Genomic DNA, 14,119 nt, shown 5'->3' on the forward strand with positions numbered 1-14,119 from the left:
CTTGGCCACCGCAGAGCCCCACAGTCCAAACCTGGACGAGGTTCCGGCTTTGGTAGGGAAATGAGTGGCGGGGCTCTGACAACGCGGCCAGGCTGTGGGATGGGAGGTCACCCAGGGACCAGGCTGGCTCCACAACACTAGGCGCAGGAAGGGTAGAAACCCCGGGAGGCCCCTCTCCAGGGACAACCGCAATCACTGCCACGGTGGATCCCTGGAAACCCGAAAGTTCCCCCTAAGGCCTGGCTGAGAAGGTAGCGGTGGAGGGGGGCCGTCAGCATGGCTGGCCCCAGAACCGGAGAACAGAGCTGTGGAAGCCGAGCCGGGACAGGGATTAATTTGTCCCAGGCAGCAGCCACCCCAGGGCAGCGCGTCTGGCCCAGGCTGGAGAAGGGCTATTGGGAGCTGCTATTCTCCTGGCCTCAGAGCACAACAAGGGCCATGCAGTGACACAGAGAGGTGACGAATTCAAAACTAATCAAAGGAAACACCTTTTTACACAACCGGCATTTAGCCTGTGGAACTCACAGCCACAGGAAGTCATTGAGGCCGGGACCAGAACAAGATTCAGAGAGTGGGAGTGGCCATTTCTATAAATAACAAGACTAGCCAGCACAGATAAACCCCCTGCTCCAGGGCTTAGGCCAAGCGACCTATTAGGGTCAGGATGTGACCAGCTGGAGGGAGGGGGGAAGTCTAATTACCCCACATCTGCTACTGCCCAGATCTCGCCCCTTCCTCCGAGGTGTCCGGTGCTGCTGCTGCCAGTGATGGAGTAGCAGGTAAACAAGCCTGGGATCTGCTCCGCTCTGGGGTTCCTGTAAGCCCTGCACACCCCCAGCCTGGCCCCCTTCACCCTGCACACCCCCAGCCTGGCCCCCTTCACCCTGCACACCCCCAGCCTGGCCCCCTTCACCCTGCACACCCCCTATCTGGGCTCCTGGCCCTTGAGTCCTAGTCCCACCCCCTTCACCCTCCTATTCATGGCAATTTCCCATTCCCCTCCCCCATGCTGCTTCTGCACTTGGACCCCCCCCCCAAGGCACCAGCCCCCACCCCCAGTGACCCCTGTTGGCAGCACCCAGGGCACCTCTGGCCCTTTGAGCTGAACTGTGACCTCCTGCAGAAGTGACCCTGCTGCTCTGCTGAGCCGGGATGGGGGGACAGGGTCCCCCAGCGTTTGGGGGCCGAGCTGCGTCCATGCCGGGCAGGTGGCTCCCTCGTAGGGGGCTGGCTCTGCATCACTCCTGCTCAGGCCCGGCCCTGGCCCTGCTCGCTGGGGCATCTCTCATGGCCCTGGTACGTTAGGGGAATGGCTCCCTCGTGTTGGGGACGCTGCACAGAAAGTGGCTCCATCTCCCCTCTGGCTGGCTGCAGTCCCCCCTGGGGTCGGACTGGGCTCTGGGCTCCCCCTTCCCTCCCCCCCCAGCCTTGGGGCAACGGGTCTGGCTGTGGCTGAGCATGGCCCAGGCAGGCGAGGGCTCTGGCAGGGGCTGCAGCCGCTTTGGCTCAGCTCTGGGTGTTTCAGGGCCTGGCCCCAGAGCCCCTCACTGGGGTGGGCATGGGTAGAGGGCCCTGGGGGCCAGGCCGGAGGCTGTGGGTGCAGCTGGCCCCAGCGGGCGGGGAGTCATTGCCTCCTGGCTGGGGTCTATGGGAAGACGAGGATTTGTCTGCACCTCGGGGGTTAGGTCTGGGCTGGGGGCCAGCCCAGCCCCCAAGGGCCCGCACCCCTCACACCCAAAGGCACAGGGGCCTCAGCCCGGGCGACTGAGACAGGGCAGGCAGGGGCTGGCTCTCCAAGTGCCTCACATGGCCCCAGCTTTCCCCCACACCACCAGGAGTTTCCTGAATTAGTTCCTGATTTTGGTGGTTTCCCGAGAAGCAGCCGAAGTTTCCAGACACATGACAAGTCAGCTCCAGCCCTGGTGCTGGGGGGCCCCACAGCTGGGCCTTGACTCTCGGAGGGGGTTCCTCCTCCCAGCCCCACTGCGAGCTTGCCCCCACCCCTGGCACTAGGCAGCACTGCAGCCAGGGAACCCGGGCCCACACTAGGGAGCCAGGGGCTGGACCATCTGCGCCTGGTGACCTGAGCTCCCAGGGTTGGTGCTGGGATTCTCCCCCCAGCCTAGCGCTGTGCTCAGAGGGAAGCCAGAGGAGCCCCACGGGACAGCACGGGTAGAAGCGAAGGGGCCTGGGCAATGGCGCGCTGGCAGAGGGCACTCGTCTCATGGGCCCGGTGGTAGCTCCCCTACCCCAGTGCAGGATGGGGCTGAGAGGGGTTGCTGCCCTGCCCCAGAAACCAGCTGTGAGCTGGTTTGGGGGGGCAGGGGCAGGCACCTGGCCTGGGGGGCCCCATACCCCAGCTGTCAAGCAGTTAACACATGACCCAGGCCCACACTTGCAGGGGGCTGCTGCTCACAGCAAGGGGCAGGGCCCAGCATCTGGCTCTCAAAGGCTGGGGCTCCCACTTCCCAGCTGCAGCAAAGGGCCTAGTCTTGTCTCCCTGCCCCACCCGTGTCCAGCCTGAGCAACAGGGCTGAGCCGGAGGGGGGGGGGCGCGTACCCAGGGGGCAGTAATTCCAAGCAGTAAGGGCAGCGCCAAGAGGAGGCTAGGGCACAGAGCTGGCTGGCCCTTGTGTCTGCCGCAGGCCAAGGGGAGGTGGCAGAGAGTGTGGGGAGAGAGGCACACAGCCTGCGTGGGGGAGGGGGCACAGAACATGCTCAGGAGGGCGGCTGGTTTGCATAGTTCTGAACATTTAATAACTCTCAGTCTCTAGCGTTATATCCACAACCATTAAATTAAAAACCGGGTGCAGGAGGCAACGCCTGCCTGATTAAATTACAAGAAAAAAATTACTGTGCACCAAAAAGTGATGATAGAAAACCAGGTGTGGGGGGCCCTGCCCCCTGGCACTGCCTGAGCCGGGGCTAGAGCACAGGGGCTGCACACGCAGACAAGGCCTGTGGCCGGGGCGCGCAGCTCTGGGCTTGGTGCTCAGGCCCCTTGCAGGGGACACATTACGCTGAAGCCCCCACTTACCCTGGGCCAGGCCTCGCCCGCCATCATGAGCAAGTGACTGAACAGGGAGGGGACTGGGGGGCTCCAGCTGGGGAGCAAGACAGATTGTCACCACCAGGGGAGGGGCAAGGCACATCAGGAGGGGGAGGGGGCAGACACGCCATGACTTGGTGCCTCTGCAGGGGGCTGGAGACTGGTCCAGGCTGCACAGCCCGAGCCCAGAAAGCACTGCAGGGCTGAGGGAAGGGCAGCCGGCCCACAAACAGGGGGCTGGACACATGGGGCAATGCCCCGGGAACTTCTCCAGCAGGAGGGGAGCCGTGGGGATGCTGCTGCCTGTCGCCGCAGGGCTGGGGTCCCTGGGACCGGCCCCGGGCAAGACTCTGCTCCTGGCCCTTCAGCACCGCAGAGCCTCCTGCTCCGCCCCGGCCTCCGGCGGAGCCCTGCCAGCGGCCCAGCCGTTATTGCTGTAGAGAGAAGGAAACACCTGCCACTCGGGTGGGGCCTCAGAGCTGGGGGAGCCCTGGTGCTCCCCAGGAGGGAAGAGGGTCCCCGAGAGAGCAGGGCTTCCCCAGCACTCTGGGCCTGAGGTGGGGACAAGCCCAGGGAGCCCAAGGCTGGAGAGGGAGACAGCACATAACCCCCTCGCCAGAGCCACCCCCCACGGAGACTCAGTGCCCGGCCTAGGGCCGCCAGCAGCCTGGAGAGCCAGCCCTGAGAGACACGCATCTGGCTGCCCCTGCCCCAGCACATGGTATGACGGGCACAGGCGGGGCTGACAGACAAGACCCTCACCAGGCCCATGGGGCTGGTGGGGGGGAGGGGGGCTATGCTAAAAACACTTTGGCGAGTTAAAAGAAACAGAAGTGGAGGCTGGGCCTGGTGCTGTGGGGGTGAGAGCCCAGGACGGTGCCAGGGGGCCCTCCCTAGAGCAGGCCGGGCAGCCGCTGCCCTTGCCCAGGAGCAGAGGTGCCCACAGGACGGTGCCAGCAGCTGGTGAAGCCCTCGCCCGAGCAGGACAGGGTAGTGTCCAGGGCCCCTCGGCCTTCCCCGCCCCAGGGGCTGTGCCAGGGCAGGACAGGGAGGGGCCGGGGGGCTCAAAGGGCACTTTGGTCTCTGATGAAGGCAGTCCTCTCGCTGTGGGCCTCGCAGTCCTCGCCCTCCGACTCGGAAGGCAGCTCCTCCTGCCACAGGTCCGCGGGGAGCCCCTTGTAGGAGATGAGTCCGCTGTCCAGGGAGTACACCTTGACGCCCCGCAGGCTGAAGCCCGAGCGCAGCTGCAGCACCAGGAAGACGGTGATGAAGATGAGGACGATGAAGAGGCAGCTGAGGCTGGCCACCAGGACGGCCAGTTTGGAGGCGGGCGGTGCCTCGGGCTGGCCCTTGGCCAGGGCGGGCGACGCGCGGCTGCTCTGCGTCTGGTGCGAGCACGTCAGGTCCAGGCTGTTGAAGTGCGAGTGAGCCGGGCAGCTGAGGCAGGCATTGGCCGCGGGCCCCGTGCAGGTGGCGCAGGAGGCGTGGCAGGGCACACACAGGTGAGGGGGGCTGGGTTCCACACTGTTCTCCGGAGCGTAGTGGGCACTCTGCAGGCTGGGCACGAAGCCGGGGGGGCAGCGCTTCAGACAGCTCTTCTGGTGCAGGTAGAAGCCCTCCTCGCACACTGCGGGGACAGGGGTGGGTTAGCGCTCGGCCCGGAGCTCTGCCAGCCCCAGACCGGCACGCCTGCCCCACGGGCCGTGGCATGTCTGGGTGCTCCTGGGCACAGCTCTGCCCACCCTCCCCTCATCCCTGGGCCTGGCTGTCCAGCCCCCTCACTCACCCACACAGGTCTGGCTGGAGGTGAGGGTTTTGCAGCCGCTGCTCTCGAGCCGGTTGGAGAGGCTGGTGGGTTCTGTCGCTGTCCCGTACAGAACCAGCGTGAACTTGGTCAGGGTGCCTGCAGGCCAAGGCAGAGCGTGAGGAGTGCCCAGGGACTTGTTAACCCACCTGGCTTTAACCCTGGTGTTTGGTGCCCTCTGCTGGCCACGGGGCCGATCACTCCCCCTTCCACTCCCACAGAAGCCCAGGGGAGCAGGGGCAGGCTGTGCCCACAGGCTGCTGTGCTGCTGCCCCACATGACGGGAGGGAGACCCCAAGTGGGGCCCCAGCAGCAGCTGGCATGGGGGCCCTGGGCTGACCCCGCCCAAGGAGAGGACACTGCGCCATGGGGCCTCTGCATCGAAAGGTTCCTCCAAGTCCCTCAGAGGCAGATCCAGGTTCCCCCCCAACCCCTCCGAGGTGCTTGGCTTCAGGTGCCCCTACCCCCACCCTGCCAAGCCGTGGTGCTGCAGCCACCAGCACCCAGGAGCTACTGCTGGAGCGCAGGCATTGTGGCCACGGGGCGGCCGTCTCTCTGCTCAGCACATGGCACCTAGTATACACGACGCCAGCCTGCCTGCTGCAACAGTGCACCGGCCAGGCGGGCTCCGGTGGGGGGTGCAGTGGGCGCCAGGGGCAGTGGCGGGCAGGCACCAGGGAGCTGGCTGGGTGGGCAGTTGGGGCCGTGGCGGGCGCCAGGAAGCCTGCAGCCCCTTGCACACACCGTAGTTGTTGGCTTCGCTAGTGTTTTCAATCTCCAGCACCCAGTCGCCGGAGGGGTCCTCGTCCCACGAGTGCGTGGTCATGAAGGCCCAGTCGTTGAAGCCGTCGCCTGAGTAGTCGTGGGGCCTGGGGATGAGGGAGAGGTGAGGCCTGCTGCCTGAGACAGCCCGAGCAGTGCACAGGAGGCGGCCTGGGCAGCCCCCAGGCTGTGGCAGTCGAGGCCATACCTGGGAGCCAGGAGGGTGGAGCGGGTGCCCATGGGGCTAGTGAGGTGGATGGCCAGGTCGCCACGCCGGTTGTAGGAGAGTGTCAGCCTGGCCTGGACGTGCTCCAGCCTGCCGATGGAACTGGCCTTCCCCAAGCAGGCATCCACCTTCCTCCGGACCTCCAGGCGCTTCCCAATGTCTCTGCAGAGCACAGGAAGTGGAGTCAGCACGCGGCCAGCAGGGGGTGCAGCCCCCACACAGCAGGGAGAGGGTCCCGCCACCCCACCGGGCCATCCCACAGCACCCGAGCCGAGGTCCCAGGGAAATACCAACCCTGCTGCCTTCTCAACTCACAAGCAACAACCCTCCAGAGGCCCCGAGGGAGAGCAGGCAAGCGGTGCGGGACGGGGCCCTGAGTGCCCTCCGCTGCCAGGAATGCAGCGGCTAGGGAGGCCCCCCCAGGGCCTTCTGGCAGGGAAGCATCAGCTTCAGGTGCCAGCCACCCTGCTGCCTCCCTTCTCCACTGATCTGCTCCTGCTCCCCCCGGGCAGAGCTCCCCAGCTGCAGTGCCAGCAACACTCTGGGGCATGGCTGTGCGGATAACGAAACCCAGCCTGGGGCCCAGGAGCCGGGCAGACGGGCAGGGCTGAGCAGCAGCTGATGATGAACGTGTGTAACAGTCAGACCTGGCCTGATCCTGGGTGCTCAGTGAGGGGGCCAGGCTGGGAACGGGAGTTGCTGATGGCCCGACGGGTCCCCAGGTCAGAACACAGCCCCGCGGGATAGGACAAGACTTGGCATGAGCTTGGGAGATGAAGCTGGCTCTGGGGAGGAGCTAAGGTATGTCTGCACTACAATGCACAGCCGCTGCTGGCCTGGGTCAGCTAACTCGGGCTCTGGGACCCTCCCCCCTTGCAGGGTCCCAGAGCCCAGGCTCCAGCCCCAGCCAGAATGCCTACATTGCAGCTTCGCTGCCCGGCACAGAGCTGACACAGCCATGGGGTTTTCTTTGTGGGACAGACGTTCCCGAGAGGCCTGGCTCTGGGATGGACAAGACGGGACCTCCTGGCCTTTCCTGTGCAGGCAGGCAGACAGCTCCCCCCACAACATGGGCACCACATTCAAACCAGCCCAGTTCCTGGAAGGCAGGGGGCTGCTCAGTGAGTGCGTCCTCCCCATCCTGAATAGCTGCACTGTGCCAGCCATGAATGGCTCCTTTCTTCACCTGCAGTGAAGACAGCAGCATCCCCAGAGCTCGGCTCCTGCTCCCCGGCCTGGGCACTGCATCTCCTCCCTCCCGCCAAAGCTGCCAGGCCAGGCTGAAGGTCAGCAGGGCCCAGCCGGTGCTGCAGAGAGAAGCCCAGAGCTATGAGACAGCTGGGGGGGGGGCGATGGGGGCTATTGACGGAGTTCCACACCCCACGTGCCAGGCGGCTGCGCTCGGCCTGGGCACTGGACGCGTGGCACGTCTGGGCTCCGCAATGGAGGGGTGCTGGTGCCAACATGGGCCATGAGCACACGCGGATCCCAGGGTGTGAGTCCTGGGCAGCAAGCCGGGAGGGACAAGTGGAGCTAGAGACAGGCGCCCCCCAAGCCCTATGGGAAGCACTCAGCGCCCCAATCCCAGCCACACGGGGCACAGCACAAGCGCCAAGGAGACGGGCAAGCACAAGTGAAAGGAGCGTCTGTGGGAGCCCTGAAAAGGCCCTTGTCCAGCACCGGCTCACGCGGGCTGCTCCCAAACCACAGCGCCCGAGGGAGCGGCGCTGGCAAGCCACGTGCAGGCAGCAGAGCCCGGCACCGCTCCACACGCAGGACGGGACCACGGCTCCCCCTGCACAGAGCAGTGGCACTCCCCAGCAGCGCTGGCCCAGCCGCTCCCCAGGGAAGCCTGCAGCAGGCATGAGCCCCAGCAGATGCGTAGCAAGCGCCCTCCGTACCCTCCGACCAGAGGGGGCCCCGCAAGGAAGGGGGCCCCTAAAAGTGGCAAAAAAAATGTAAGGGGCCCCGCCCGGACATATGTTCGGAGGGGGCCACGTTCTTTGTTGCTACGGCCCTGAGCCCCAGACCCAGGCCAGTCTCTGGCGCCCCAGCGCTCTGGCCGAGGCCTCTTCCCAGCTCTTCGCCTCAGCCCAGGGTGCCCAGAGCACCGACCGCGGCCTGGCAAGGGGGAAACGCAGGCCCCTCTCCAGCTCTGCCCCACGTCAGCCATGCAGGGAGCAGAGCATGGCTCCGGGCCCACCCCAGGAGCTGTTGGATTGTCCAGCCACGCTGAGGGCTTGGGCACAGTGCTGGAGACCCCCCCCCGGGACACACCAGCCCTCACTTTGGCTCAGTGAGGATGTCGATGATGCACTTCCTCTGGGGTCCCACCGTGGTCCAGTTCCTGGCCAGGGTCACCATGGCCCCCGCATCCAGCAGGCCGTAGCCATAGGAGTGGCTGACTGCAAAGAGAGAGAGGGTGAGGCGCAGGGCCCCGGGCGGACAAGGAAAGGTCCCTGGGGCGCCCCCCTCCGGGCACTGGGGGGTGCCTGTCACATGTCCCGCAGCCAGCCCCGCCCAAGGCAAGCCGCATGCCCCACTGGCTGGGCCCCGCCTGCCCTACTCCCCAGGGGCTCCAGAGGCAGATTTGGGCACTTTGCTCGCACACAGGAGGGGCCTGTGCCCAGATGCTCACAGCCCGGGCGAGGGGGCTGGGCAGCACAGTACCTTTGCGGCCCACGCCATTGGTGGCCCAGTCGTTGGTGTTGAGATGCGCCGGCTTCGAGGTCCGCACCACCAGGTGCTGCATGTCCCGCCAGGTCAGGTTCTTACTGCAGAGACAGAAGTGGGCTTGGAGCACCTGTGGCCAAGGTCCTGCCAGGGCCAACTCCCCACGCCCCAGTGGTGCCCAAACCAAACGTCCCGGGAGCCTCAGACCGAGGTGTCCCTGTTCATGGGGAACCCAGACACCCCCCTCCCCCCCGCGACCCTCGCCTGGCCTTACTTCGCTTCCAGGGTAAGCGCAATGATTCCAGCGGCCAGGGGGGCCGAGGCAGAGGTCCCCGTGTGCGACTCTGTGCACTTCTGCCTCAGGTCAGTCGTCACCTGCAGGGAGAGGCAAGCTGTGAGACCCCAGTGTGCCCCAGTCCCTGCGACCCAGGGCACTGCCACCACAGCCTCAGCGCCGGGGGCCCCCAGCTCATTTCAAACTCTGCCGGGGGGACGGGCCCCTCCCCACTCAGCGTGGATCCCCCAGGCTTAGCAAGAGTGAACCTGGGAGCAGCTCCTGGGGCCATGGTGTCCAGAAGCCCGGTCCCTCGGGATCCCCCAAGACCATTTCCAGAGACAGGGCTCAGCCCCACCAAGGGGCTGCCCTCAGCTCTCACTGGAGGTGCAGCCAACACAGACTGCTGCTGCCAGCATGCCCTGATCCCGCCGAGGCGCCCAGCCAGCCCACAGAGAGAGAACACGCCACTCCCAGCCTGGCGCCCGCCTAGCCCGGACTCACAATCTGCTTCTCGTTCTGGTTGCCGCTGCTGTAGGTGGTGGCGAGGGTGGAGGAGCAGGCCTCGCTGTACCAGGGCACGTTGCCGTACTGTGTGGTGCTGCTGATGGACAGCGTGTAGATGCTGTTGGTGTAGCCATCGCAGTTGCAGCTGTCATGTTCGCGGCCCCCGTTCCCAGAGGCCCAGACGAAGATGGAGCCCAGTCCCCCCCGGCCCTGCGAAAAGAGACAGAGTGAGGCAGGCCCCAGCCATGGCAGCCCGCAGCCAGCCCGGCCCTTCTGCTCACCTGACTGACCCCTCGGAAGAACGCCTCCTCTGCCAGCCGGGCCGGCCCGTCCACTGTCTTGCCATCGTCCTCGGGGCCCCAGCTGGCACTGTAGATGTGGATGTGGTTGGGGTTTAAGCCCAGGGAGCGGGCCTCCACGGCGTCTGTCACTTCCCCGTCCAGCATGCGCACACCTAGGGCCACAGGAGATGTCACCAGCTTCTCCAGCAAAGGCTCCGGGGCTCCCCTGCAGCCCTCTGGCTCCCCAGTGTGGAAGCTCTGGGATGGGCCTGGGCTCCCTGTGGCCTGCAAGCTCGTGTTTGCAGGCACAAGCCCCATGCAGGGTCTCCATCCCGGCCCCAGGTAGCAGGCTGAGAGGCAGGCAGGCCAGGGCCCCAGACCCTCACCCATCAGGCCATGGGAAGCAGCAGGCAGAGGCTCTCCACCAGCCTTGGGCCAGGCACACACCCACCTCCGATCTTGGCGTTGTAAGCCACTCCCACGCCACAGATCCCGTTGTTTGCCACAGCAGCCACTTCGCCGGCACAGCGGGTGCCATGTCTGCACCAGGGAACAGCAACACAGCATGGTCACAAGCAAAGCACAGGCTGGGTCCCCGCAGCCCCAGCGGCCGAGTTGCAGCCTCCGTTGCTGCCGCACACACCCCTTGGAGCCGGGGCCGCTGTCCCACCGCCCAGCCAGGCTGCCCTGTCCAGCGCCCTGGGTTCAGGAACCGGAGGGGGATGGGAACGGCCAGACTCGGCTCCAGCTGACAACGAACGAGCCTGCGTCTGGACAGGGGAGGCAAGAGGTGGCTACAGCTCTGCCAGGGCACAGGGGATGGGGGCTCCCCAGGCCCACCCCCACTCCCCACCCTGCCCCACCCGCTGCAGATGCTCAGGGCCTGGAGCCCAGTTTCCTGTCCTTGAGCCACCCCGATAGCCCCTGAGTAGAATCAGGCTCCCACCACAGCTCATCCCCCACCTCCGACACCCAGCCTGTCGGGCATGTCCACCCCCCCGGACAGGCTCCCCAGAGCAGCCAGGCCCCGTCCAGCCCACCACGCCCCCGGCGAACGACTCCTGGCTCCCCTCACCTGTTGTCATTCATCTGTGTGTAGCGAGGCTGTGGGTCTGGGTCCTGGTCGTTCACATCGAAGCTGGCCCCAGGGTCCTAGAAGACAGAACCTCTGTCAGCTCAGCAGAGCCCCACGCTCCCTTCTAGCCCAGGCAGCTGCCCACGGCTGTGCTGTGGTTCACAGCAAGCTCAGGGAGCCACAGGCCAGCCCCTGCCCGTGGCATGGGAGGGGGAGACGTCATTCCTCTAGCAGCCAGGGCTGCCTCACCACACTTCTGGACTCTAGGCCAGGCCCGAATCCTGCTCAGCCCGGGGCCGTGTGCCAGCAGTCTTGGGCTGCAGCGGAGTGGAAGGTGTGGGCTTCAAAGACGACAGGTCCCAGCATGCTGTGTGCCCAGCGGTGGACACAGCGCAGCACGCTGGGGCTGTCCCTGCACATCAGCGCGGTGGCCCCTACTCACGTAGTTGTCCTCTAGGTCCGGGTGGTTCTTCTCAATGCCATCGTCCAGGATGGAGACGACAATCCCCCTGCCGGTGTAGCCCTGCTCCCAGGCCCCCCGCACGTTCAGGTCCCGCTGGTTCACGTTGTACTAGAGGAACGAGCCCAGAAACCCACTGATCAAACCCTGAAGGGGGGAGGGCGACCCCCAAAGAGGGTCATGGAGCAGCAGCTCCCACAACCCACGGCTGTCTGCAAGCTACACGAACATACAGGTAACAGAACGAGTGCACCCCCAAGCTACAGGAGATGTGCAATCAGCTGACCTGGTTTGGCCCTTCAGGGGAGTCGGGGCAAGTGGAAGGACCCCAAAGGATACTGCCCCACTGTGACCAAGTGAGAATGTTCTTACTGTTTTGTCTGAATACTGTGTGTGCCTCAGTTTCCCCTATGTGTTACTCAAGTGTCTAGGAGGTGGTGGGACAAGGGTGTGTGATACTTGTAACTAGTTGGCAGTCACACCTGGCCTCTAGGGGTCTCTGGCCCTGGCTTGGCCAGGCTGGATAATGGCTGAACCCTGGTGGCTCTGTGCTGCCCGAAGGCCTTCCCAGGCCATGCGCAGGGACTAACACACCTGCTCTGACTGGACAAGGCTGCCTGCCGCCAGGGCGCTGCCAGGCATCGCTCGCCCACAGAGCACAGCCCGGCCCAGCAGGCTCAGCTGGACTGGCAGGGCAGAGCTCCTGGGGAGACGCTGCAGGGCTGAGGCTCGGGCTCGGAGGTGGGAGGAGGGGGGTCCATGCTCTGCCCTGAAGGACGGGCGGGACCCCTCAGGGCTCCTCCGGGGGAGGTTTAAGAGCTGGGGCATAGCAGAGCCTGGAGATCCCTGATGGGGGGGATCTGGCATCTGGTGAGGGGCTGACATGCTGCTGGGGGAGGGGCTATCTGAGCAGGAGCTGGCCCTGGCTCTGCTAATCCCAGCCATGTGCCATTAGCTGGAATGAAGGGATTAGGCAGGGGCTGCAGGGCTGGGGAGCCCCCCTCCCCAGCAGGGGATCAGGGACCCTCCTGGGCCCGGATGCGACTCTACCCTGGATTTAGCTACACAATCCCTGGACCCAAGCCCCCGTCTCAGGGGCGGTCAATCCTCACGCACGCACCGCAGAAGCACGTTCCCAGGCAGCCTGCCGCTGGCCGCAGCAGACGTTTCCCAGCAGGTGCTGCCCCCCCCCCCCGTCCCGACCTGTCGCCCCCCCCACTATTCCTACAATAATGGGACCATAATAGTGAGGCCTGAATGAAAGCAGGAGCTTTGGAAGGAACGTAACCGCTCCTGCTTCTGGGCGTTGACTGGCCTAATGGATGGGGAGGAGGAAACGGTGCCTGGCCCCCCAACGGCCTGCTGCAGGGTTCCTTCCTCTGAAGCAGCTGCTCCCAGCCAAAGGCAGCGACAGGACACGGAGCTGGATGGCCCACAGGTCTGCTCTCGTCTGGCCATTCCCATGTTCCCATTAGGGAAACTGAGGCACGGGGCAGGGCGAGGCCTGGCACAGAGCGAAGCAGCTGACTAGAACCCAGCTACTGCACCCCCCTCCCCACCCTCCAGTGCAGCACATCTGCGCACAGCCCCCCCCGCCGCGCGCACAGCCCCCCCCGCCCCCAGCACCCACCAGGTACCACTGCTGCGGGAACTTGGGGTCTGTGGGCTCCGTGAAGGCGTCTCTCTTCGTCCTGCGCTTCGCCACCTGCTGCTCCAGCCAGTGCACCTAGAGACGGACAGAGGAGGGTGAAGAGCGCCCCCTGCTGAGCAGACGGAGAAGCCAGCTCAGGCTTGGGCATCCGCTCCTCCCAGCAGCTACAGGCACCCGAGACTGACCCCAGCTAGCCTGGCACGCAGCTGCCACTGCCCTGGCCCAGCCTCAGGCTATACCAGCCCTTCTTGCTACAGGAGACGTCTGCCTGGCAGGGGCATGGTGGGGCCTGTGCAGTACCTAAGGGGAGGGGGCACGCTAATGGAGCTCAGCGGGGCCGGGAAGGTAGGAGAAGGACATCCCAGTGGGGTGTGCTCTCACCCAGTGGAAGGAGTGGCTGCAAAGGATTGGCTCCATGTCAGCCCTGCTCCCAGGCCTGGCCGGGGGCCCGCACCATCCGGCTATGGACAGGCACAGGCTCTCGGCTGGCACTGCTCCAACACACGCTGCCAGCGCCGGGCCCCGGGCTGCTGGGCCAACCTGCCACAGCCCCTGGGCGAAGGAGCTCTCAGGGCAAAGGCTCCGGCCCAGAACGCAGCGTCCTGCCCAGGAACGGCCAGCATCCCAGGCAGCGTCCCAGCAAGGCCTCCGGCACCGGACACTGGCTCCCCCTCGGTCTGCCCAGGAACCCAAGACCCTGCCCGTTCCCCGGGGAGCGCAGCAGCGGCAAAGAGCTCTGAATCCCTCCAGCCAGCCCTTTCCCCCACTACACAGGCACCTCTGAAGCCACCACCAAAGTTTGTGGCCCATAGAGATCCTGGGGGGAGGGGCAGAGGACCCAGTCTCCAGCCCCCGGCAGTCTTGAGGCTGGAGTGCCAGGTGAAGCCATGCCCCCCCCGCCCACGCCCTCCCCCTCCCGGCTGGGGACATCAGGACCCCTGTGGCGAGCCAGGGCCCCTGCATTCAGCACCAGCCTTGGTGGGAGCCTCGTGCCAGCCCAGGAGCCCAGTCAGAAAAGGGTTCGGCCACCGCGACTGGCCTGGGCACTGGGCGTGGCCCAGCTGCTCCCCAGGACAAATGAGCGGAGCTGGCGACTAAGGGGCCTGGCGTGATCCCGGCAGAGCAGACGGACGATTGGGGGTGCAAAGCAGCGCCTGGCACTCAGTCCCGCTCTCTGCGAATGGCTCAGGGGAGCTCTCAGCCCACGCGAGACGTAGCCAGGCGGGCGCAGCACCCGCCTGAGTGCCAAGTCCAGTACCTGACAACCTGGACCCACAGCCTCCTGCTATTCCAGCCCTAGACCCCGCAGATCTGCTGGTGCCCCCCAACCCTGACCCACAGCCTCCTGCTATTCCAG

General features: G+C 65.7%; 1 protein-coding gene across 2 annotated transcripts in view; it reads right to left on the reverse strand.

Annotated features, from left to right (window-relative positions):
* Positions 1 to 2,743: 2,743 nt before the first annotated feature.
* Positions 2,744 to 14,119, reverse strand: part of FURIN (furin, paired basic amino acid cleaving enzyme) — an 18,895-nt gene continuing 7,519 nt past the window's right edge. Inside the window, exons 3-15 of one of the 2 annotated variants that reach the window (XM_026648428.2) lie at positions 12,742 to 12,837; positions 11,094 to 11,222; positions 10,652 to 10,728; positions 10,028 to 10,116; positions 9,586 to 9,749; positions 9,293 to 9,505; positions 8,789 to 8,889; positions 8,512 to 8,615; positions 8,129 to 8,246; positions 5,824 to 6,003; positions 5,598 to 5,722; positions 4,836 to 4,952; positions 2,744 to 4,676 (exon numbers count right to left, since the gene is read on the reverse strand). In XM_026648428.2, coding sequence (XP_026504213.1) covers positions 4,114 to 4,676; positions 4,836 to 4,952; positions 5,598 to 5,722; positions 5,824 to 6,003; positions 8,129 to 8,246; positions 8,512 to 8,615; positions 8,789 to 8,889; positions 9,293 to 9,505; positions 9,586 to 9,749; positions 10,028 to 10,116; positions 10,652 to 10,728; positions 11,094 to 11,222; positions 12,742 to 12,837 — 2,076 coding nt within the window. In that variant the 3' untranslated portion in view covers positions 2,744 to 4,113. Of the gene's footprint in view, positions 4,677 to 4,835; positions 4,953 to 5,597; positions 5,723 to 5,823; positions 6,004 to 8,128; positions 8,247 to 8,511; positions 8,616 to 8,788; positions 8,890 to 9,292; positions 9,506 to 9,576; positions 9,750 to 10,027; positions 10,117 to 10,651; positions 10,729 to 11,093; positions 11,223 to 12,741; positions 12,838 to 14,119 lie in introns of both variants that reach the window. The other variant, XM_024200722.3, reaches the window with a different exon arrangement.

The sequence above is a fragment of the Terrapene carolina genome, unplaced genomic scaffold (assembly GCF_002925995.2).
Source record: "Terrapene carolina triunguis isolate 2854851 unplaced genomic scaffold, T_m_triunguis-2.0 Scaffold67, whole genome shotgun sequence".
Taxonomy (NCBI): Eukaryota; Metazoa; Chordata; order Testudines; family Emydidae; genus Terrapene; species Terrapene triunguis.